This window comes from Stegodyphus dumicola, chromosome 1 (assembly GCF_044657685.1).
Source record: "Stegodyphus dumicola isolate Sdum_Otavi_A_Nest chromosome 1, ASM4465768v1".
NCBI lineage: Eukaryota > Metazoa > Arthropoda > Arachnida > Araneae > Eresidae > Stegodyphus > Stegodyphus dumicola.
This window is the reverse complement of record NC_140768.1, coordinates 245,968,006-245,994,848: the sequence shown is the minus strand read 5'-3', so window position 1 is coordinate 245,994,848 and position 26,843 is coordinate 245,968,006. Positions and strand designations below refer to the sequence as shown.

General features: G+C 30.3%; 1 protein-coding gene across 4 annotated transcripts in view; it reads right to left on the bottom strand.

The window, feature by feature from the left end:
- Window positions 1–13,826: 13,826 nt before the first annotated feature.
- LOC118195695 (cytochrome b5-like) overlaps window positions 13,827–26,843 on the bottom strand; it is a 34,752-nt gene continuing 21,735 nt past the window's right edge. For 3 of the 4 annotated variants that reach the window (XM_035367023.2, XM_035367024.2, XM_035367025.2), the window contains 3 exons: window positions 26,381–26,401; window positions 26,235–26,254; window positions 13,827–17,494 (listed from right to left, as the gene is read on the bottom strand). In XM_035367023.2, coding sequence (XP_035222914.2) covers window positions 17,407–17,494; window positions 26,235–26,254; window positions 26,381–26,401 — 129 coding nt within the window. In that variant the 3' untranslated portion in view covers window positions 13,827–17,406. Of the gene's footprint in view, window positions 17,897–26,234; window positions 26,255–26,380; window positions 26,402–26,843 lie in introns of all 4 variants that reach the window. The other variant, XM_085827102.1, reaches the window with a different exon arrangement.

Here is a 26,843-nt window from a genome sequence, read left to right as displayed (position 1 = left end):
ATCAAGCCGACGAACCAAGACTAAGACGAGTCGTCAAGAATACTCAGCAACTCAGATTCCACGTCCCCGTTCTGGAGGGAAGGTAAAAACATCTGCCATCAACAGAGGTCCCAACCCCGGACAGCAGAACGAAGTCACTTACAGACAGGCCAGGCCACTAATCCGGCCTGCTAACCCTACGTCATGGTGGATATAAATATGCAGTTTTGCGGCTCCAGGCGCTCCCTGAAAACCTCAAGCAGTCTAAAGGCTTGCTGAACTCAGCGACTTCACTGACGGCGATGTTTCTTCCTGGAGAACCATGAATATCTGACAATATAGCTCCACCATAAACAACGGAACAAACAAGACAGTACCATATGGTCTCTGCCGAGTCTGAACCAGCCATCGCCAGCAATGACTCTCAGTCCTGTGGAGACCGATTTTGTACCGCCGTGACCGAGACTGCCTAGGTACAGATTATAACCAGTAGCATCCCAGGTTTTACCTGAGTCAACTCCCCGGGGGGGCGTTCAAATAAAACAGTGCACCAGAAAGAAGGGGCATCCAGATCTGGCATGCATAAGACAGCCTTTACACGGTTAAATCGCCCCAGCCCCTGGAGGCCAACTGAAGGAGCGCCTTCTCCCCCCCCCCGGTCTACGCCATGGAGGTAGGAAGTAAGAAGGAGTCGCCCTAAACAAGTTTCTCCGTACCCTGCTCTGAAGCACCGGCGATCCCTACGTGGTGACCAAAACATTGGGTCATTTACCATTGAGTTCTATGGGATTTGACGCGTTCGGGTGTGAATATTTTGTAATTACGTCGCAAATATACATATAAATGTATATATTTTCTTTTTCTACAACACTTCAGAGTCCTAAGTATGTGAAAACAACATATTTTTAAACAACATTTCATTCTGAACGGAATTAAATGCTATACTTTTCTCAGAATGGTTTAATTTGAATGAAATATTTTCACAAGTTTTCGTTAATTACATTAGAAAAAAAAATTAAGGTAATTCGATTTTATTCGGTTAAGGTACAAAAATTAAGATCAAAGTTTATTGTATTATTAATATTAAAATTATGCATTATTTCTTTTCTATTTATAGAGCTTCTTCCTAAAATACTTTCTTAAATATGACATGATTTTTTGGCTTCTTTTAAATCGAAAAATGTAAGTCAATTTATAATTAATGCTCTATTCGGTTCATTTTAAATTACAGAATCATTAGGAAAATAGTATTTGACTTTCTCTGAACATTTCTGAAAGGAAATAAAATAAGTTTTTTTTTTTTTTTTTTTTTTTTTTTTTTTTTTTTAAGTATTATTTAAAACTTGTAACTGAGTTATTATAAAATGTAAAGGGAATAATTCTTTTAATTATACTTATCAGATTTTTTTTTACCCTTCATTTCAACAATACATATTCCAAAACTCTTTATTCCGTTCTTAAGTGCGCATCTCATAGCATTTGCTTTACAATACCTTTTAACAGATTGCTTTCCAATACGAACAATTCTTGCTTAAATAGTTTTATAACGTATTTGTCAACAGGATTTCAATTTATGTTTACAATTCAATATTAAGGTTATTATATATTTAGATAACATTTATAATCATTATAAATTAGATACATTTAATCATTAGATTTCTTCACAGTACTATCACAGTTGTTTATAAGTGAATAAATTCTTCATTTCAAATACATTTATAAATAATTTAATGAATATTTAAGTATTTTGTCAAAGGCAGATACATGCTTTTTGCAAGCATATGCATAAATACCCATACATATTTCCTATTTATCATTTCCGGCATGTGCAAATCTTTAATTTCTGTGCATTCACTATATTTTTCGTGTAAAGTAATTTACACTAATTTAGCATACACCCGAACGTTTTACATAAAAATATATATGAATATAATTTGAATGAAAATTATAAGTATTATTTTTAATACCCACTCAAAGGTCAGTTTTTCTTCAAAATTCCCCCACGATGGCATCTCTCTCTTTAGGCAGATAGCCCTTGCATGCGTTACTCTATTTAATAAAAACTTAATCTGACCTATGTGCCTAATTACAAATATTTTAACATACATAATTTTATTTAATTTATTACATACATAATTTTATTATAACATTTAGCCATCAAGTTTCAAACTTTTCAAATCTTCTAGAAAATAAATTTTGGCAGATCTCTTTTAGCAATTTTCTTAAAATCTATATTTTTGTAGTGCAACAGCTTAGAATTTTATAAAACAAATTCATAATCAAAATCGCTGTTGTTAGTTATCGAAAAATAACCAAGATGTGATTTTTGCGTAAATGTCAGTAAACTATACAAATTGCTATTATCCATCACACTATGAATGTTTCTTTCATGCGAGAGTGTCCCTTTTTCGATTTCTATGGAACTGTCGTGTGTCGAAATACTATCAGAATTTTGTCAAGCGAGCTTCTGAATGTAAACAAAAAACACCCCGTCTGGTGACCCAAGCTTCAAAGCAGTGCTTCACTTCTAGCGCGGAATGGCCCCTCCTCCCTTTCCTACCTCCATGGTCTACGCAGAGGGACAAATGATTCACACAGAACATGGTCATAGTTAGACATCGACAGTCCTCCAGTTTTGACCAACGGGAGCCCATCCCCCAAGGGCAACCTTCGATATCTAACTATGTAACGCCCCCACAACGAAGGGGCAGAAAAGACAGTACCAGTTCGCTCCCCGCCGAGCCTGAACCTGCCACCGAATAAACGATGGTTCTAATCAATGTGAAGACAGTTTATTTATCCCAAAAGTCAAAGCTGTCTAGATATTGATCTAGCCAGTATACTGAGATTGCCAGTCCCAGTTGACCACCAGGAGTAGTCATCCGAACATAGTTGACCAAGGCGAATCTGGTTACCAGCATGGCCACAAGGAGGCCTATGTCGGATAAGATCAGCGACATGCTAGAATTTTCCTGTTCTGACAAGTAGCAAAACGTTCTTCTTATTTTAATTACTGCCCAGCGCCTTTTGACACGGAGCCGTCGTGCGTCGCACGACCCTGCGCCTATTGTCAGCGCAGGCCTGCCTAGTTGGCTCACACTAGTTAGTCCAGAGCTTAATTAAATGTATTTTAATCAACAATGAAAGCGAAATGTATAATAAATAATATTCTTTTTAAATTAAAATAAAATCTTGAAATGTAAAATTGCTGTTAGGTTAGGTTATTTGAATATGACAAAGCCAACCATGCAGCGAGCCCTTTCGCCTTCGATCGAACTCAGTTCGAACTCTCAGTATTCTGCAATCTTATCCACACGGCCGCTAGGTCTAAACTGCTGTTAACACATAGCTGATCTCAATAAATAAATTACAATATATACAATGAATGCTATTTAAATACCATCAATATCTTAAATTGTTCTTTAAATAAAGAAATTCTTTAAAATATTTTAAATGATTGTATAAATTAATTTTACCATTAATAAATAGCCTTTCATAAAACATTAATAATAAAATAATATTGAAAAATTTATCATTATTTGCAGTTACATTAAAAATTATTTAAAATTAATTAATCAATGTTTTTAAAATATATCGGAAAATAAACCCTTGGCAATTACAAGATCTCCAATTAGTTTGAACCAACCCATCTCTTTTAAATCTTTTTCTGTTTAGGAAATAAATAAGACTAATTAGATTAGAAAAATAAATTAAATCGAAAAATTATTCTACATTCGGATAAGTTGTATGTGGTATTAGAAACACGTAAATTGCATTGAAGGTTCAAATATTCATATCAGTTATCAGTTTCATATTCCGTTATAAAAGTTATGCCAATTCGATATATTTAAAACTAAGCAAAACAACAACCCTACGATCTTATTTTGGCATAGATTTTAAATAAAACTCTATCGATTTTGAGAGCATTCACAGATAGGTCTCACTTCTGATTCAGAAAAATTCTGCATTCTGCAAGAGAGATCTGATTCGAAAAGCGAATGCATAATAATCACATGACATTTTTAGGAATCAAAGTCAAACATCTATATTTATATATATAATTATTTATTTAACGGACATATAGCGTATGTTTGTATGTTTTATATAAAAGCTCTTTCTGGGAACATTTCCGAAATCTGTCTTTTATTACAACTACAATTTATTTGTTAACATGCTTTTTCAAATCTTGAAATGAGTTTCGAGTCATTTCTACTTCTGAGAACTTGTTTTCTTGAAACTATGCTCATGAAATATTTGCAATGATAGTATAATATTGCCCTGTTATTTGTCCCAAATTCGATAAAGAATTTTTTTTATTTAAGGTTGAAATGATACTTTAGAGTTTTTACTAACACATGCTTGCTTAACAATCAAAACACCTTTGTTTATGTGAGTATCGTTTGCTTCATTTTATTGTCGCAAACAGCGTAAATTTCTTTTGTTTTTCTTCCTTTAGATTTGAACTTGATTTGAATTGATAGAATTGTGTTTGTGACAGCCATGTAGAATAGCTCGCTTATTTTGTATCAATTATTTCGTATCGCTAACATATTATTTATAATTAGTGTAATGAAATAAAAGTGAAGGAATACAGTCCATTTGTTGATTGATTATTGTTTGTGAAACATATTAAGTAAAGAACATTTATTGTTGGTCCGTCGAGCCGGAGAGCTAGTGAAGATAGTGACTGTTCTAAGTGCATTGTAACAACGCAAATATATATATGGTTGGTGAAAAATTACTCCACTTTGTCTCCACTTTTTGGATTTTGAACAAAAATTCGTTTATAACTGATTTTAAAAACAATGTTGTAATACAGCATAGAAAACTGTTTCGATTTAGTTTTAATAATAGTGCTAAGTGATTTAAGAGCAATTTCTGTTTTTGAATTGATCAATTATGAGTGAATTTATAACTTTTAAAACAAAAAGAACTGTTGTACGCAGGAATGTTACTAAATATGTAAAGAAAATTGAAACTATTTTAACTGCAGATGAAATTAATTTAATAGAACTAGAGGAATGTGTCGAATTATTGAAAAAAAAAAAAAAAAAAAAAAAAAAAAAAAAAAAATTGAGTTAAGGAAGCTTGATTCTGAAATCGAAAGCTTAATTACAGATACTAAATTAGAAAACGAAATAGATAATGTTCAGGAGTACACAGATAAAATTTATTTGTGGAAATTTAAAGGTGAAAAAATATTAAAAAATCAAAATAGTAAAAATAATTCTAATAGTGTCATTTCAGAACAGCTTCTTGACAATATTAAATTACCCAAGTTAACATTACCGACTTTTGGTGGTAATATTACAGAATGGATAGCTTTTAAAGATCTTTTCAGTGCTTGTGTAAGAAATAATACAAATTTATCTAATGCTCAAAAATTGCAGTATTTGAAGGCTTCGTTGAAAGGTGAAGCATATAGCATTATTCAAACCATTCAAATTTCGGATTGTAATTTTGAAATAGCATAGAATCTGTTAGACGAAAGATATTCAAATGAGAGAGAACAAATTTTTGCATATATTAAACGTTTTCTAAGCTTACCAACTATTCAAAATGAATCAGCATTTGCTATTTTAAATTTAGTTGACAATATTAATGAAGTAATTCGTTCTTTAGAAGTATTCAATCAAACCATTGATAATTTTGGTGACACTTTAATGACTTATTTAATTTTGCAAAAATTAGATCTTTCTACAAAATTATGGTGGGAACGTCAGTTAAAATGTAATGAGATTTCAAAACTTGCGACTTTAATTGAATTCCTAAAAAACTATGCAAGAACACTTCAAAATAGCAAATCAACAAGTAATAAGGTACCTAAATCTGTGTTTCAAAATAAGAATAAAGTTCTGGTTGCTACTTTGGGTAGTGCTTATTGTAAAGAAGATCATAGTTTAGCCAAATGTTCGAAATTTCTAAATTTATCGCTTCATCAAAGGATAGAATTTGTAAAATCTAATCGTTACTGTTTTAATTGTTTATCTAATATGCACTTGCTCAAAAAATGCAAGACTTTGAATACATGTCAACATTGCTTTAAAAAGCATCACAGTATTTTGCACATTATAAATAGTTCAAAGAATAAAACACAGTTAAACAGTATATCTCAGCCTACGCAATCTATCCCTAAAAGAGATGAATTAACGAGTCCTAAGGATGTTTCAGCACAGTTTGTGCCTCTCCTTATGATTCGAATGCAAAAAGTAATCAAACCAGTCACATTTTATTGTGCACTGCTTTAATAAAAGTTCAAAATTCTGAACAACAATTTGTGAAGTGTAGATGTTTATGTGACACTGGATCTCAGAGATCATTTATTTCAAGGAATTGTGTGAAGAAATTAGGATTACGAGTGAAAGATAATTCCATTTCTGTATCATGTCTAGGAGAATTTAATACTATAAGTAATGGGGAAGTCGATTTAGTATTCAGTTCTCATTTTAAAAGTGATATGCGTGTATCAACATCAGCGTTTGTACTGGACAAGGTGACAGATAACATTCCCTATGTATCTTTGCCATCAATCATCTTCGATAACTTCAGTGATTTACAATTAGCTGATCCATTATTTTACAATGTCAACAATTTTACAACCAGTTGACATTTTATTTGGAGTAAATGTATTTCTGCATTTAATGACGGGAGAAATTGTCAAACGTGGTCCTGATCTAACATTTGCTCTAAATTCGAGGTTGGGATGGATAATTTCGGGCACTACAAATTTTGAATCTACAAATTTTGAGCCAGTATATGTAAATCATTTGAATACAAATGCAGATGAGTTAGTAAATTCTTTCTGGGAGTTAGAAAAGTCACCAAATGTACAACCTTTAACAAATGAAGAAAAACTTTGAAGAACATTTTAAAAACTCGCATTTTAGAGACACATCAGGTCGTTATTCAGTTGCATTACCATTCAAACATAATAGAGATATTCTAGGTGACTCTCGTGAAATGGCGCACAGAAGATTTCAATATTTGGAGAAGAGGCTGTTATCTATGAAAGAAAATTACAACCAGTATATTCAGTTTATGAAAGAGTGCTTTTCACTAGAACACGAAGAATTAGTGCCAGACACAGATTATGAATTAGAGAATAAACACTATTATATCCCACATCACTTCGTGTTGAAGGACTCTAGCTTAAAAACAAAATTGAGAGTTGTTTTCGATGCGAGTGCTAAAACAACCACAGATGTTTCTTTAAATTATACGATAATGATAGGCCCAAAAATACAAGATGACTTAATTTGTATTTTACTAAGATTTAGACTTCATAACATTGCAATAACCGCTGATATTAAAATGATGTACACACAGATAAAGGTTCATGAAAAAGATAGAGATTTTCAGAGAATAGTATGAAGAGATAGCCCGTATAAACAAATACAAGTTTGTCGTTTGAAAACAGTTTATATGGAACTGCAGCTGCTCCATATCTTGTAACCAAAGTTTTGAGTCAGTTAGCGATTGATGAAGGATTGAACTTTCCAAAGGCAAAGAATTTTAAAAGATAGTTTTAAGAGATTTTTAAGTTAATGATATGTTAACTGGTGTAAAAGGTAGTTCGTAAGGTATTGCATTGATAGACAAATTGCAACAAGTGCTAAAAAGGGGTGGCTTTGAGCTTCACAAATGGTCGACAAGTGAACCGTCATTGTTAAAAACCTCTGGCTTAACAAACACAGATAGCGACAATATTCATCGTGTAATAGAAGACAAACCATTGAAAGTTCTGGGGTTGGAATGGCATCCGGACAATGATGAATTCAAATGTAATGTCGGTGTAATAGAGTATCAAAGTGTTCCGACTAAAAGGATTATTTTGTCATTCGTAGCAAAGCTATTCGATCCATTGGGGTGGATAGCTCTTTTTAATTCTCGCTAAAATGATCCTTCAGCAATTGTGGAGATTACAATTATCATGGGATGATCCTGTAACAGAAGTGATTGATCGAAATTGGAGAAATCTATGTAGAGAAGTTAAACTTTTGAATTCTATAAATATATTTTGGAAAATTCTGCTACCTAATTATTTTCGATGTGAACTTCACGTATTCTCTGATGCATCTGAAAGGGGTTATGCAGCAGTTATTTATATCAAAACTTGCAATAACTCTGACATTAATGTTAAACTTGTAACAGCTAAAACTCGTGTAGCACCATTAAAATCTATTACGATTCCAAGACTGGAATTATGTGCAGCAGTGTTATTGGCACGATTGATTCAGTCTGTAAAAGCTGCATTAGCTATAAATTTTGATTTAGTGCAAGCTTGGAGTGATTCACAAATCGTGTTGTCATGACTAAGGTCAGATCCTAAAAAATGGCAAGTATTCGTATCCAATAGAGTTTCTGAAATACAATCCATCTTACCACCTGAGAACTGGAGTCATGTTGATGGAAAGGAAAATCCAGCTGATTGTGCTTCACGTGGGTTATTTCCTGCAGAACTACTATCTGATCAATTGTGGTGAAATGGTCCTTCTTTGTTAAATTGCAGTGAGATTTCCTTGTCTAAAATATTCTTATAGATGAAGAGGCATTACCAGATGCACGTAAAACAGTCTTATTTGTAGTTTCTGAACCTGTAGAGGAACTTGCTATTATATCAAATATATTTTCATTTCCAAAGTTACAACGCATATTTGCTTGGATATTAAGATTCATATCGAATTCTAAAGTAGCGTATCTAGAAAGAAATACGCCTTTTTTATCTAGTAATTAAATTCGAGCTGCAACTTTCTGTATTGTCCGAATAATACAGCGATTTCACTTTTTTAAAGAAATTCAATGTTTGGAGTTGGGAAAGGACTTACCTACAAACAGCAACCTCCTTAGCTTGTGTCCAATTTTAGATGACAACAAAGTGTTACGTGTAGGAGGAAGACTGAAAAATGCGCAACTATCAGAAAACGAAAAACATCCAATCTTATTACCTTCAAAACACAATCCGACAGAAATCATAATTAGACACTTTCATGTCAAATATCTGCATGCAGCACCAGAACTTCTTCTATCTTTAATTAGACAGCAATTTTGGATTATAGCTGCTAGATCTGCTATCCGAAAAGTAGTAAGATCTTGTATCATCTGTTGCAAACTTAGAGCTAAAACAGCAAGTCAAATAATGGCTGATCTACCGGAATCTAGAGTAACACAATCGCGATCATTTCATCGAACTGGAATAGATTTTTCTGGACCGTTCATGATTAAACATCGTGCAGGACGTGGACAAAAATCATTTAAATGTTACGCATGCTTATTTGTGTGTTTTGTAATTAAGGCAGTATATCTTGATGTGGTAGAAGATTTGTCAACAAAGGCATTTTTTAAGTGCATTGAAACGATTTATTGCAAGAGGGAAACCATTCGAGATTTATAGTGACTGCGGTACTAACTTTAAAGATGCAGACAAAGAAATCAGAAAATGTTTTTTTGCAATGTAAGCAAAATCAAGAAATTCACAAATTTTTGTCTTTAGAGGAAATAAAATCGATATTCAACCCGCCATCATCTCCCCATTTTGGTGGACAATGGGAATCGGCATTAAAGTCAATGAAATTACATCTGAAAAGGACTGTTGATGATACTGTGCTGACCTAACCGGAATTTCAGACCTTGATAGCGCAGGTTGAGGCTTGTCTCAACTCTAGGCCATTGTGTCCAACATCGGCTGATCCAAATGATTTAACTGCATTAACACCTGGTCATTTCCTAACAGGAACGTCTTTAACTGCCATACCTGAACCAGACCTAAATTATAGTTCTTTCAATCACCTTGACAGATGGCACGTGAGACAGTTTATTTTTCAGCACTTCTGGAAAAGATGGAGTCGAGAATACCTGTCTCAGCTTCAGCAAAGACCTAAATGGCAAAAAAGTCAAAACAATTTAGAAGTCAATAACTTAGTCCTCATCAAAGAAGACAATCTTCCGCCTCTTAAATGGAGGTTAGGGAGAATACTCGCTGTTCATCCGGGCTCAAATCATAGAGTCAGAGTTGTTAGTATTAAAACTTGTCATGGTGTCATAAAACGACCATTCGTGAAATTGTATCCTCTTCCTATTCAGACTAAAAACTATGAACTGCTTCGCATATAATATTTTGTATTATTTTTCTTATGTTTATCTTTTATTACAGACTAAGAAGTTTCAAAATGCTCTAACTGTTGAAATCTGCTGGGATTTCAATGAGGGCCAGGATGTTTATGTGAGTATCGTTTGCTTCATTTTATTGTTGTAAACAGCGTAAATTCCTTTTGTTTTTCTTCCTTTAGTTTTGAACTTTATGTGTGGCAACAAGATAATAGATTGATAGAATTGTTTTTGTGACAGCCATGTAGAATGGCTCGCTTATTTTGTATCAATTATTTCGCATCGCTGACATCATAATTATAATTAGTGTAATGAAATAAAAGTGAAGGAATACAGTCCATTTGTTGATTGATTATTGTTTGTGAAACATATTAAGTTAAAGATCAATTATTATCATAATCTTAAGGCAGTTGGAAAAGGGAAAGATAAATAATCCATATTATAACTAATACAAAATTGCTTTCAATAATTGATATGATTTTTCATGTAGTTTCTGGAGAATATGCTCATTTGGTTATGTAAATTAAATTAAGTATTCAAAACAAAAGCATACTGTAAAAAAAATAGAAGAATCAGGGTTCGTACGCTTTTCTGCACACGAAAATTAAGTACTTAGGACCATTAATGAAAAAAATTTAGGGCCTATGAGCATATGAGAACTGAACAAATTCAATTAAAAATATTATCTGTGCCTGAACTTCACTTTTGTAATACCGTCGTAAACATAAAAGTAGGATTCATTACTATTAAACATAACTTAATTAACATAATTATTAATAAGTTATAGAATAAAACTTATGAAATTTATCAAGTAGCATTAAATATTTTACACTTATAATAGTTGGACATATTAGAAAGAAGATAAGTGACATTTTATTTACGTTTTACTAACAGTTAGATTTATTAAGATTGTTGCTTTACTTCTAAATTAATAGTTAGCTTTATGTTGATTTTTTTTATATCTCATTTTGGACAGGAACTAATGCAGCAAGTATGTGGAGAATAAAAATACACTCTGTCTTACACTCCATACACCTCAGTTTAAAAACTATCTAAGCGAATAGCATTCTGGCGAGAAAACATAAATGGGAAATTATAGTAAAGGCTGAAATTATAAACAACTGGGTAATTTACATAATAATAACTGTACATACTAATAGCAGTATATATCTTTGAAGAATCTTTCTTCAGCACGTTTCCTTTTCATTTTAGAATTTAAATTAAAGATTTCTATTATTCTAAAAACACTAAATTTAGAAAGCATAGAAAAAGCTGCTAATTTTATATCTTTAGTAATATGAACATTCAGAAGCAATATGAAATATATATGGTAAGGGCTGGTTACAGAGATGGTGTGGCAGAATTTTTAAAATTTAGTGACACACCAAGCAACAAAATCTAGAAATGGCAAAACTTTTAGAATTTAGAGCAGGCATTGGAAGCAGAATTTAGGATCTGCAGAGATTGCATCAGTTGGGAAAATGCCTAGCGCCAGTCCTGTGTATGATGCATTCAGACATATAATATGAATCATTTAAATTGTCAGTTTTCAATTTCTTTACTAAGAAAAAAATTTTTCTATAATGCCTGTCCTTCTGATAAGAATAAAAGCATTTTTGATATTTTCCATGTCTGTGTCTAGTGAAAATTAGAGAAAATAAAGGAAAGATAAACATGTTAAGAAAAAGATTCTAGTATCAGAAGTAAAACATTCAAATATTATGCTTTCTTTGTTCTTCCAGACCTTCTCCAAAAAGTAAGAAATACATTGTAAACTTTCTGCAAAATACATTTTTTACGTGTTAATAGCATGGAGACATTTTTCTGTAATTTTCTAGAATCTTGGGTCTATAAATTTTGCCTTCAAATCCTTCTAAACTTTCCAAGTTGCAATGTCTAAAATCCTAAAGAAAAATTCTGTAACAGTAAAAAGCCAGAAATATTCTGAGAAAAAATGTCAGAGGGAAAAGGTGTAAAATTAATTTTATAGAGAAAACTGAATATTCTGAGATAATTACATTGGAAAAACTCTTACCATGAAAAAATTTAAAAAGGCATTTTAAATTATTTACATAGCTATTTAGCTTTTGCTAAAACTGTTTCGTTAATTGTTTCGTATACCTTGCTTATTTTGCAGATTCAAAATATTGTATAATAAGTGGCCAAAATGGAACTTTATAATATGAGAGCAAAAATTAAAAACGTTTTATTTTAATGTTATTTTTTAAACATAATTTCAATATTTTCCCACTATTTTAATGAAAATTATCCATGTTACAATGTTTTAAAAAATGTCGAAAAACTCTCAGATCTCGAAATTAAAAATTTTCTACAGAAACTGATCTTAAAATCGCCACAATGCTGATAAGTCGCCGAATTCAGAGCCGTTTAATAAAAGAATTCACATCCCGAAAAGCCAAAAGTTGTTTAAGAGCTCTTCATTAGAAAAAATGAAATCATTTCAAAATACTTATGCTGCACTTCTTTTACTATAAAACTCGAAAATCCCACGATTTATATTAGAAATAGGAACGAATTATAACCCATTCAAAAGATAACCATATCTGTCAGTTGAATCACCAAAAATATTCCTCCAAAATGCTAATTCACGCTATTTCCAATGATTAAAATTAAGGACCTTTTGCCGATTTTGGCCGAAATTAAAGACTTTTAAGGACCAAAAATTGATTCCAAAAAACTTAAGGACTTTTAAGGGCCGTACGAACCCTGAGAATAAATATTACCAGAAATGAAGAAACTAAATTATAAACAGTATTACAGAACAATATTAACAAGAGACTTCAAAATGTCATTAAATTCTAATTTGCATAAAAGAGTCAGAAATTTTGGTTTTATTATTTTAGATTGCTTTTAGATTCTCAATTATGTAGAATTCTGCTTTGGATAAAAATAATTTTCAAAACAAGTTCATGGTTAAAGAGACAGAAGGGAATGATGAAGTTTTTCAGAAGAAAAGTAACACAATAATGTAAAAAAAAAAAAAAAAAAAAAAAAACATAAGTACAAGCTCAGTACTTTGCTAAGCAGGAATGAGAGACAGAAAATGAACAAAAGTCATTTTTCTATGTTAAAATAATGATGAGTTAAGAACTGCATTAGACACCCATAAAAGTGTAAGAATAAAGTGTATAAGAGGAAAAAATTTTAAAATCAGACATAAATCTAATATAATTTGAGTTTATAAAATAAAGCTTTATTTAAAGTAATGTTAATGATTTAATTCTTTGTATCAGAAAATGGAATCCACAAAAAACATTTCTTTACAAACATTTACATAAAAATTGCATTTACATGGATATTTTACTCGAAAATGTACATTCATATTACTTTTTTAGTAATATGGAAAGAAGACAAAATGTTTGTTTTCAGTTGAATTTCAGACATGTTAAATCAGGCGGTGTCAATCTTTTTATGGCTGTGGGCCAAAATCAACCAAAATGTGTTTGCTAAGAAGACGTTTTGGGTCAGCGGTATTTTTATTTTAGAATAGTCTTTCTTGATGAATAATAAGATAAATGTTATTGAAAAAATAATTACAATATGCTCTAAATTTTAAACGTAAAAATTAAAATTATTACAAAAACAAACATATTTTTTTCAATATCAATGGCTACCAATGCTGAATTTGTAACATCAATTTAGTCAAGTCTGGTATACAGTCAGTCATCTTAAGATGAATATTAAGTATCTTAAGCTGCTCCTGTTCATACTTAAAATATTTGCTCACAATTATAAGTTGAACCAAATGCGGACACGATGGCAAAGCCAATTCTTTGGAATTATGGACTACGGATTGGCATTGCCAAACTTATCGATTTCTTCTTAAAATTATGTTACAACTTTTATTTTTTAAAAATGCATGTTTGTTACTGCAACTTTGTAATCAAACAAAAATGTTATTGCTATTATTTATTAAGTATTCATCAAGTGTTCGTTTTATATTTATGTTGGATAATAATTTAATTTTATATATTATACTTAATTTCAGAGTTGAAGTGGGTAACTTGAAATTATGAAATGGGTCACCGCTCGGTGACCACAGGTTAAATAATTCAGCAGAACTGAGAAAGACAATGCCTACTTACATAAACATGAACATATGTGATACATTTATTAGCTATAAAACATACATATTCATGAAAATTCTTCATGATACTTTACTAAAGCACAGAAATAGACTACAGACTATGGATTGGCATTGACAAACTTATCGATTTCATCTTGAAATTATGTTACAGTTTTTACTTTTTAAAAATGCATGTTCGTTACTGCAACTTTATAGTCAAACAAAAATGTAATTGTTAATACTTATTTTTTTAAGTATTCATCAACTGCTCGTTTTATATTTATGTTGGATAATTTATTTTTAGTCCAAAGGGATTTGAATCCCGAAGGACTATTAGTTTCGTTTTGGCAAATGTTAAAAAACGCCCCTTTGGACGTAATTTAAAATCTGAAACATTTCAGATTTTTTTTTTTTTTTTTTTTTTTTAGTCCAAAGGGATTTGAATCCAGAAGGACTATTAGTTTCGTTTTGGCATTTTGCATCGGACTCATAAATGTCGGTTCACTTTTCAAACTGTTGCCATAAAATGTTAGAGTCCTGCATTATATTTGAAGAAATTAAATAATGAAAATCTGCGTAAATGTATGTATATTTCTCACATTGTCATAAAATAATGGTACATAGAGTCATCGAATTTTGAATAACGTAATCCTCCAACGAATATGAGCATGTGGAAGACCAAATTTGAAATTTGAAATTTGTTTTATGATCGATTTCTTATTTTTAAAACTTTGACGAATTTTTGATTAACAAACTCAAGGATTTCAAAGCGAGCAATGGCAACGTTGTGCAGAAAAAACATTTTTATCTCCAGCGCGTGAGTCTCTGTATCAGAAATTCTAAAGATATGCTCGTTTTAAAACTATTTTGCGATATTGCTGTTGCACTGGATCTTATGGTTTAAGTGCGAGGAACATGATATTTAATAAAGAAAGGTAACACATAAAATGTTAAAAAACGCCCCTTTGGACGTAATTTAAAATCTGAAACATTTCAGATTTTTTTTTTTTTTTTTTTAATATATTATACTTAATTTCACAGGTCAAGTGGGTAACTTGAAATTATGAACTGTGTCACTCGGTGACCCTCAGGTCATAGGTTGCTGAGGTCTGAGTTAAATAATTCAGCAAAATTGATCCATATTATGCAGAACTGAGAAAGACAATGCATACTTATATAAACATGTACACATGTGATACATTTATTAGCTATAACACATACATATTCATGAAAATTCATCATGGTATTTTACTAAAGCATACAAAGAGAATATTTATTACCTTATTTTAAGTTATGGATTAATTAAAAATTCAGAGCTGCTTTTTAAGATTGTGTAAATGAAAACAATTCTTCATGTATAAATTCTCTGTACTAATAAAGATTTTAACATAGAAAACTACAAGAAACATTAATTTCATTTCCTAAAATAATTTATTATGAATTCAGTTATATATAAAATACATAAAAATGGACACGACAGTATCTAATGGAATAAAACAAGCTATCATCCAAAACAGTATAAATTCACTTTCTGATTAAGTACATCACAATCAGGCTTATTTTAATCTCCACATGAAAATACTTAATTCATGAAATATTTAACATTTTTAAAGATACAATATAATCAAATATTATATGTCCCAAAATTTTATCTATAAAGATTTCAATTCCTTGCAATAAATGCACATAAAATATTACTGTTGCATTATTTTCATTGAAAGCTTAGTTGGTTAATTGATTAAGAGAATGCACATAGGGCTATTGGCTTACTTTTAAGGAAAAAGCAATATATACATGAAAGGCACATGTATATATCCTATTGTTAATACTCCATAATTATTAATTCATAACAGGAATTTCTGACACAGTGTTACAAACTTAGAGATATTCTATTTCCCAATATATTTCTTTTCAACTTTCAACGCTAACTGCTAAACAATAAAGCAAACTACTTTGGGTTTTTCAGAGAACAGTTCCTTGTAATTTCAGTACCTTGTAATTCAGTAGTTCCTTGTAATTCAGTAGTTATAGTTCAGTACTATATAGTACTGAACTATAACTACATATCCTTTAAAAAAATGCAAATTAAATTTTAATCCTCATAAAAAGATTATAAAAATTAATATCTATGGAGACTTTTTTATAGATAATCTATTGAAGATTAAGAAATTTTAATAGATAAAATTAGTAATTTTAATACTTCATATAATGAATGAGCTTGAAGTTTAGTTTTCAAAAGTTACTATGTTATTCTATAATATTTACATAAAATATTTACATTATAGGTATAAAAGAATGTTTTTGCAAGATGTATGAAAATTTTTATCATCTACTTTTGGTAAAATCATTTGAAAATTTTCATAAAGTTGGGATCAAGAATGAAAATCATAATCTTAAAAAAATTTCTTTTAACAGCAAAACTCAGTCACATCTTGAAAACAACAACAACAAAAAAAACTGCTTTACTCTTGAATTTTTTTAACTATGCAACAAAAATGGAAATAAATTAATAATTTTTTTTAATATTTAAAAATTACATAAGCTACTTTCCTGTTAGAAATATCACAGGTAACATGAACTGTTCTATAACAGCTTATACAGTTCTGTCTACAAGCCTGTTTTTCCTTAAACAGCTTGTAATAAACAAACTTAATAAGGAAGATTAATTAGAAAATTAACATCATAAATATACACATCAAGAAAGTTTACATTTATTAACTTATTTAAGATTTCATTTTCTCCAACAGCATTTCAAACATTCAAACTATATCTTTCACAACCAATTATGTCAAGAAACTTAATACACAAAATATAGACATGGCATACAAGAAGTTCTTAATGTGAACGTACAACTTACATAGTTTAAAGCAACTTGTGCAAAATAATAACATATATATGATTAATGAAATGTAAATAACAAATGCAAGATCTATATATTACTCTACATCATTAAGAATACATGCATGTATTTAAGAATACTAAATTGGATGCATATCAGTTCTTGGGTCTCTTGGCATCACAAATACAGGGAGCAAAGTATATGTAGCTCCTTCATCAAAACATGATACATGGTATATCACTTCCAAACGTTTTGTAATAGAAAAGTTTATTTTACATCATATACATTTGTTTTTTACATCATATACATTTGTAAATGAATATTTTAGAGGATAACACAAAAGACTTATTTTTACAGATAGTTTCACTATGAATTTCTATATAAATTGACACTTTAATCATTTATAATAACGAGAATAAATCTTGAATACCAAAATTCCAGCCAGTATGATTCCAACAGCAGGAAGAAATCTTTGCATGTGATAACTAGAGAGAGAGAGAGAGAGAGAAAAAAAGGAATGCCATCAAAAGTTAGAGAAATGAACGAAAAAAAACCTTTTTTAAACCTCTAAAAAATTAAATTTATTTGATTCTATGCACATTGGTCATATTGTTCCTATTTGCCCTCTTCTAATTTTATTTGCACAGCATGCATGCAGACACAAATAACTGAATCAATGACCTACCAAATAATGAGATTGTTGGGCAATTATAGTTCTTCGAGATGAAGGCCAAAATACAAGAGTAAGAGTATTGCACATAAATGGTACTAGGTTATTGTTCTTGATTTTTGTTCAAACCCTAAATGATTCCTTGCAGCAATCAATTGCCAGAGGGTGCTGCATACATTTTCTCTTGACACATGAGAGGTGAAGGGGGTATCAGATACTACAATGAAAAAAGGTCATGGAAGAATTTGAAGACAGTCATCATTCACTACAAACGTTCTTTTCAAAGCCACATATTCACTCACTTTAAAACTTCTGATACTGTTTACAAACAATACTATCAGTCATGCACATTTTCCACAGATACTATTCAGTCTATAACTGATTTGAAGCAAGATTTTGGCCTTTTGTTTAAGAAACCTATTAATGGCATAATCTCATCCTAGGCAAAAGTATGAGTTAAATTAGAATCTATACAGTCAAAAGTCTTTAATCCGGACTCGTCGGGACTTCGCCGATTCCGGATTATCGATTTTTCCGGATTATAGATCATCAGTTTAAATCTGGTAAGATGTCAAGCAGAAATTATAAAATTAAAAATATGAAACCGTAATTTATAAAATAATGAGCAATTATGATCTAAAGGGTATCAAAATTTACAAAAAAAGAAGCTTAATATTTATTTGTTTACTTTATTAAACATTTCTTTCAACGCGCGCATGCGTAAAGCATACCTTATGCATAGCCGAAATTAGAAAATTGCAACCAGAAAACTATTTGATTTGTATTCGTGATATTTATAATGACGAGGAATTTGATTTAAATCATGTCAAAGACGGAGTACATCGAGATTAAATACTACATTTAGTAAGGAATTATAAGCCGAATAAAATAAAAACATCTGCCCTGCAGATAATGGTAGTGCTGATAGATCAACTTCCAGTTCGTTGCGCGCCGCGACGTCCCCCTCCCCCGCGCAGAGCAGTGTGAAATTGATAAACAGATTTCGGAACGGTTAGATAAATAAAGGATATGCCTTCATCCATTTTTTGTAGCAATTCGTTTTTTGTTTGATGGACATCGAAACATACTTTAGTTTTCTAGATCCTTTGGGAGCTCCAGCATCGGAAATTCTATTTGACATAATCGAAAGTTCAAGCTTACTTTTATAAAATTGCTCTTACAGTCTGCAAAAAATAATAAGCCGGATCCAATTCGAAGATTAAGGCCCAACGCAATCATCAACATTAACTGAAATAGATAATTAGATAATTTTAGCTTATACCGTCCGTTATACATTAAACGCGCACGCGAAAACGTATTCTGCGCTTGCGCAGACGCATATGCGCAGTCGTAAATGTCTTGCGCCCACACGTAAAACGCCTATGCGCATGCGTCAACGCGACGCATGCGCAGAAAGATTTTAGCTTTGAGGTCCGGATTATAGATCATTCTGGATTATGGGTGTCCGAATTAACGACTTTTGACTGTACTACAAATATGGGCTAAATGAATAGCTAGAAAAAATGATGTAGCATAGCATATATCTAACTTTTGCATATATAAAATGCATTTCTTCATTCCTATTTTTATTTCAGAGTTCTTCAGTTAATTAAAAAAAAATTGCATAACCTGAGAAATTTATGCAAATAGTAAAGATAAAGACAAATGCATTCTAATTAGCTAGTTACCACAGTTAAACATAGCTTCTCTTGATACCAACTTACATAGTTCCTAAAAATCACAAATGAAGAATTTTAAAACTAGAGTAAGATTTGAATTATTTGGAACTCATATTATCTGAATTCTTTACTTTTTACAGATAAAAAATAATTAGACTTCCAGTTATTTAATTGGATTTTTTTAAATGTTTTCATTAATTTAAAATACAACAATATTGTCCAAAACATTTTCCAGGTGAAATGCCTCTTCTCTTGCATGATCAAAGTTTGATGATTTGGTGGCTCCTTAATTGAACTTATCCATTGCTTGTGCCATATTTTCATTGTTGTGCTTCTGTTCATAGACCCACACACTAAGCGCTCCTCCAATGTAAATTCACTAGAATCCGCCATTGATTTTATGAAACTTACACTGTTCATGATCAGATAGAAAACAGCCTCGATCTTGCTTTGTGATCATTGGCTGATAGATGATAGATAACTTGCAGCCGTGCTTAATGCTTATTGGAAAATGTGGAGGTATGGAATTTTTATATACATATAATCTCACATTCATAGCCAGACTCTGCCATAAATAAAACAGTTTTGGAGACTTTTTTTAATGAAATATGTAATCTTTTAGATGGAATTTCTAATGTTTCTGAAGCCAGAAAAATCAAATGATTTAAAATGGTGGAAATAGCAATTTAAGGTTCAAATAACAAAATATTAATCAAACTGCATAAAATCCCCATATATAAACTATTCATCAGAATTAGAATTTTAAATAATTTTTTACACATTTATTATTATGTGTTTAGTATAGGTTTTTAAAATATTTACACAAAACTTTAAATTCAGGGAAAACAAAACAAGCACTAGAGCTTACCATTAAAACAACAATTTAGCCTTAAAAGTAAAGAAGAAATGCAATTTTTAATAATGCTTAAACTTTCTTGAAATAGTAATCTGACTCATATTTATTTACCCCCACCCTTTAAAAGCAGTATTTTCATGCCCACAACTAAGATATTACATAAAAGGATGAAATATACATTATGTCAGACGATGTATGGTTGTTGGGGAGAGTAAGCAAGTGATACAAAAATTGTTACTAAGTAACTCATATTCCTAAACAACAAGACTTATTCATCAAAAACAATTTCTACAAATGCACCAAAAAATTACTTAGAAAAAGAATAATTACAGAAAAGTTATTTTTATTTTCCTCCACTGACTTTTTCGAAATAGTATTGAAAAACTGAATAAAGAAAATGATTACAGAAATACATATTTACTATCTACTATACAGCAGATATGTACACTGGTGTACAAAAATTAAGGACAGAGTCGAAAAATTAGCTTATCAGTGGAAAGGAGGCAGAGTGGACTAAAAGAATAATCAGGAGATTGACCAGGGTCAGTACATTAGCACATGCACATATATGCAGCGAGACATAATGGGGATATGCCAGAGGGGTGTAAAGATCACTGGAGGTGAATGCTCAGCATTTTGGGGAAGCTATTATCAGTTTAAATTATGTCGAGTCGGGACAGATGATGTGAAGCCTGCACAGCAGTCAGGGAAGATCATATCCTTACAAAAGGCAGGATGTTTCTTGCTGGACACTTTGTCGCATGGATGTTTTGGCCTTCTGTTGCATTGTGCTCCATGCTGCTCTTTCTATAAAGTTCCTTTCTATCATTTTGATTTCATTTTGGGGAAGTTTTCCTTATATTACTCATGTTCTTACATCTTGGGGATCTTGCAGTATTATTTTTATTGATTTGGAAAGCTTTTGCACAATGTTATATTGAAAAAACTGTCTCGTCCTTAATTTCTGAACACCAGTATATATTTCCAACTACCAGCCATTATTAAACAGAAAATTATAATAGGTATTATGTTACAGCAGCTCCAATCAAAGAAAATTGCGATTTTTGCAATTAATTTATAACTGGAAACTAAACCCTATTAAAATATTCATGTACACAGCTTATTCTTTAAAGAAAGATACCACACATATCCAAGTTAAAAGTACATATTGATCATTCCTTTAGATGCAAAATATGTTATCAGGTTTCAGCTTGAGGAAAATAACTTGGTGCAGTTTAATAGTTTATACATAATAATAGGCTAAAAATTAAACACAATATGTATGTATATATAATACAATATGTATGCATATATAATATATAAAGTAAGAAATTTAGAACTAATTTTTCAGAAAGACCAAAAATTGAAATTCATAATTAATTAGAGTTCTAGCCTAAGTTACAGTAAAGTTTATAGAGGAAACCTTTAACCCTTGTCTTTGTGATGCTAGTTTTAATGATGTTAGAATTTGTGATGTTAGTTTCATAATGACAAAACAATTTTTTTAAAAAACAAAATATAAACATATCTTGTATTTTGTTTAAAAAAAATTGTTTTGTAATTATGGAATACAAATAAGCAGCTATTAGAACTTATACTATTTTAATAGTTTTACAAATTTAAGTATCAGAACTAACATCACAAAGACAAGGGTTAAAGTTTTCCTCTATAAACTTTACTGTAATTTAGGCTAGCACCCTAATTAAATATGAATTTCAATTTTTGGTCTTTGTAAAAAATTAGTTCTAAATTTCTTACTTTATGTCTTTACTGATAAATTTCTAGCAGTTTTATGCGCAAAAATACGAGGCATATTTATATTTTGTTAAAAAATGTTTTGTAATGATATATATATATATATATATATATAAAGCAAGCATGTATTGTTTATATTGTAAAGCAATTTTTCCATGTAGATTTTTCTTGTATTATTTAATACTTTAAATTTTTTTATAATAATAAATACAAAATTACAAAGTAATTTAATAAATAAATGAATAAAATTTTTATAAAAATAAAAATAATAATAAAATTTTTTTTAAATTAAACTTTATAAAAATATTAGTTAAGAATTACGAATTTGTAGATTGGAATTTATTTAGCCTTCAAAGTATAATTCCTTTGCTTACTGGCTTTCTTAATTTTAACTTTAAATATAGGAATTTTAATAGGAGTATTTCCCTTTAATTATGTTTAATTATGTTATTATATATATACAGTCAAAAGTCTTTAATTCGGACTTGTCGGAACTTCGGCGATTCCAGATTATCGGTTTTTCCAGATTATAGATCATCAATTTAAATCTGGTAAGATGGCATGCAAAAATTATAAAATTAAAAATATGAAACCGTAATTTATCAAATAAAGAGCAATTATAATCTAAAGGGTATCAAAATTTACAAAAAAAAAAAAAAGCTTAATATTTATTTGTTTACTTTATTAAACATTTCTTTCAATGCGGGCATGCGTAAGCATACATTACGCATAGTCGAAATAAGAAAATTGCAACCAGAAAACTATTTGATGTGTTTTTGTAATATTTATAATGACGAGGAATTTGATTTAAATCATATCAAAGACAGAGTACATCGAGATGAAATACTACATTTAGTAAGGAATCATAAGCCGAATAAAATAAAAACAACTGTCCTGAAGATGAGGATAGTGCTGACAGATCAACTTCTAGTTCATTGCACGCCGCTACGTCCCCCCCCCCGCAGAGCAGCGAGAAATTGATAAACAGATTTCGGAATGGTTAGAGAAACAAAGGATATGCCTTTATCCATTTTTTGCAGCAATTCCACTTTTTGTTTGATGGGCATCGAAACATGCTTTCGCTTTGTAGATCCTTTGGCAGCTCCAGAATTGGAAATTCTTTTTGACATAATCAAAAGTTCAAGCTTACTTTTATAAAATTGCTCTAACAGTCTGCAAAAAATAATAAGCTGGATCCAATTAGAAGATTAAGGAACAACACAATCTGCAACACTAACTGAAATATATAATTAGATAATTTTAGCTTAGCTTATACCGTCTGTTATACATTAAACGCGCATGTGTAAAGGTATTATGAGCATGCATAAACGCAGAAAGTTTGTAGCTTTGAGGTCCGGATTATAGATCATTCCGGATTAAAGACTTTTGATTGTATATATACATATCTTATACATAAAAGACAAGTTTTTGCATAATAATTAGCACAAAAAAGTAAGACTTTTATGGCTGGTTGCAGTTTCATTGAAGCTTAGTTCAATACTAGTAAGCATCCAGTTCTCTGAAGAATCAAATATGTGAATGTGTGAAACTTGCTGCAGTATTAAGTGCATGTGAATGAAAATGGATGAATTAAAAAGTAAAGAATAAATCTCAACTTTAAAGTTATAAGTAACATTTGAGACTTGGTGATAAGATTAAGTGAAATTAAATAAAAAATAGATAAAGATTAAATGAAGGTAGATTAAAAAAAAGACTAAATGAAGGATCATTTTATTGTTTTACTTTACAATATAACTATACATAACAAAGTCGTAAAGTAATACATAATAATAATTAGTAAAGTCAATAAAATAAATCAATTTATGAAATTAATAAAATCTTCACTGTATATACTGTTTCATGCAAAACATTTTTAAAACAAAATAAACATTAATCAGCTGAGTGTTCATGCTACACACACTTCCCCCCTCTTCCCCTTTTCTAATACAAGATTATCAAAGTGATGTTTGTAAGATGTGGAAGTGTAATACTTGAAGTGAAAGTTGTAGCATATGGCTAAAAAAGAAGAGAGGTGGGGTTCGAAACAGTTTTCTCAATGCCTCAAAAAAAAAAAAAAAAAAAAAAAAAAAAAAAAAAGTTGAAAGAGATGCAAGTCTGGAGAGAATCTTACGTGCAGTGTGAATGAAGTTAGAAGGATAAGCACAAGAAATAATGAATCGTATTATTCAGAGTATTAAGTTCATTTGCCAAAGTAGCACAGCAGCAAAATGAACAATACAGAGGCTGTTCGCATATTTTTTAGACAATATAACTATACATAACAAAGTAGTAAAGTAATACATAATAATAATTAGTAAAGTCAATAAAATAAATCAATTTATGAAATTAATAAAATCTTCACTGTATATACTGTTTCATGCAAAACATTTTTAAAACCAAATAAACATTAATCAGCTGAGTGTAAGCGGTAATAAAAAATCGTTTGCTGCAAAAGAATAATTGTAATTGTACTATGTTTGTACTATGTTTTTAATTGTACTATGTTTATAAAAGTCAAAATTATCGTCTGTGGCTTGAAAGTTTTGTTTTTATTCAAAATGGCGAATTTAACAAAGCAGTGGTTCGAAGGCTACTTTTATGCTCTTTCCGAAGAGAAATAAGCATACTCCGTTGTCCAAAAATGATGTGAGAGTCATGGTTTTGTGATATCTAAAGCATCGATAGGTAATATCATCAACAAGAAAGGAAAAAAAAAAACGTTAAATTGGAGCCTCAAGTGGGACAAAAATTCCAAACAAATATCTAATGAAAAAACGGACATCTTCGACTATTGCAAAGGTACATTGTTTAATGTTAAAAGAAAATCCCCCTAGTCAAAGGACAGTTGCAAAATCATTAAAATGCTCGGTGTCCACTGTAAACAAAATGATAAACGTCGATTTAAATCTTAAGAAAGCAAAAAAACGCAATGTGCATTGTCTTCTTCCAAAGCATATCACTCAATGCAGGACACGCTGCAGAATTCTATATGAGAAACACTTATTCAAAGAAAAATGGAAAACAATTGTCACAATAGATGAAGCATGGGTGTATTTAAATGATTGTAACAAAAAAAAAAAAAAAAAAAAAAAAAAAAAAAAAAAAAAAAAAAAGAGCCATTTATTATCATAAAAAGGGAGAAAAAAATTTAAGTACATGGTTCAAAGAATCGAAAGAAAGTTTTTCTAAGGGATTCATGATTGTTGCTGGTTTTTCTTATAATGGCAAGTTAAAAATAAAAAGAGTGGGAAAAAAAAAAAAAAAAAAAAAAAAAAAAAATGCTCCAAATACTATCAGGAACATATTTTATTGCCAATTTTTCTGAATGAAATACCATCGCTTTACCCACAGTGCCATAAATCTGTGAGACTCCATCAGGACAAAGCTAGCAGTCACACATCAAAATCCACTGTAAATTTCCTAAAAGAAATGGAACAAAAAACTGGTATCAAGGCCATACCCTTCACTGATATCCCTATTAAATCTCCCAATGTGTAACCTATGGATTTTTGTGCTTTCGGACTTTTAAAAACTGCATTAACCTAACGTTGTCCCAAAATCTAACAGGATTCTGGAAAGCTGTTTGGGAGGAATGGGATAGAATACTTCTTCTGCCACTTCAAAAGGCATTATTATCTTGGAAATTGTGGTGTCGAAAGATAGTTCAGAATAAGGGATGCCAAACAGAACATTTAAAACACAAGAATTTTATGTAATTTAGTTTTGTGAATACAATATACATCGTCTAAAAAATGTGTGAACAGCCTCTGTATACTAGTTTTTGAAAAGAAACAAAATAGTTTCTTTAAGAAAAATTCATTTTACTTTGGAATAGAATACACAAAAATGGTTAGAAAATGCACCAAAAGGGACAACTGAATAAAAACAGTGGAACATAAAGCAACAAGGTATGGTTCAGCAACACTTTGATTCTTACTTAGTCAAGTTTATGTGGCACCAGTAATATAAGCAATTGCCTATTGAAGCTGCATGCAAGAAATATATATGCGGATATTTATACAAAAAAAAAAAAAAAAAAAAAAAAAATAAATAAATAAATGAGTAATTTTGATACATTTTACTTCTCAGCCTATTTTTTTTTTTATTTTTTAAAATTTATAAACATTTCCTACATGGAGGTTTTTTTCACACAGCCCATTTTGTGCTTGTTAATTTTCTATCACTCTGGTAACTATAAAATACAAAAATTGCACAAGAAATTTGATATAATCTTTAAGAATAAAACAGGTCTTAAATAAACTTACCACCAACGAGACTTATCAACCTATAAAAAATCAATTATAGAATAAATGCACGTACATAATTTTAATATAAAATTTAAAATACAAAATATAACTATAAATACACTTGTTTGAATGAAATATCAATTTACTTCAAATATATGACTTACCTCATCACTTTTATAATCACCCTAAAAATAAAAACAAAATAGATTAATATAATCATTTAAAAGAGAGAATACATAATTTTATCTCTAATAAAAGTTTAATAATAAATTAAAAATATAATTAGGAATATGTTATAATTTGAAAAACTGATGAAGTCATGATGCTGAAGCACAAAGAATAATTAGAAAAATGACCCTATTCCAATATTATTTTTTATTTTCATTGAGAAGCATTTTTATAACACAAATTGACTGTGCACATGTTTTAGAACTTTTACATTTTTGAGGACAGCAGGCAGTAGTTAAGTTGGCAGAAATGAAGTAGAGATGCAGTGCAATGTAGCCACAATAAAATCTTAGCTCAAAGTAAGTTACCTTCTATTTTGATATAATTTCTGTTGATTAATTTTAAGGGTCTAAAATTATTATAGGCTTATCGCACAAAGTTTAGATATTCTGAGATGGT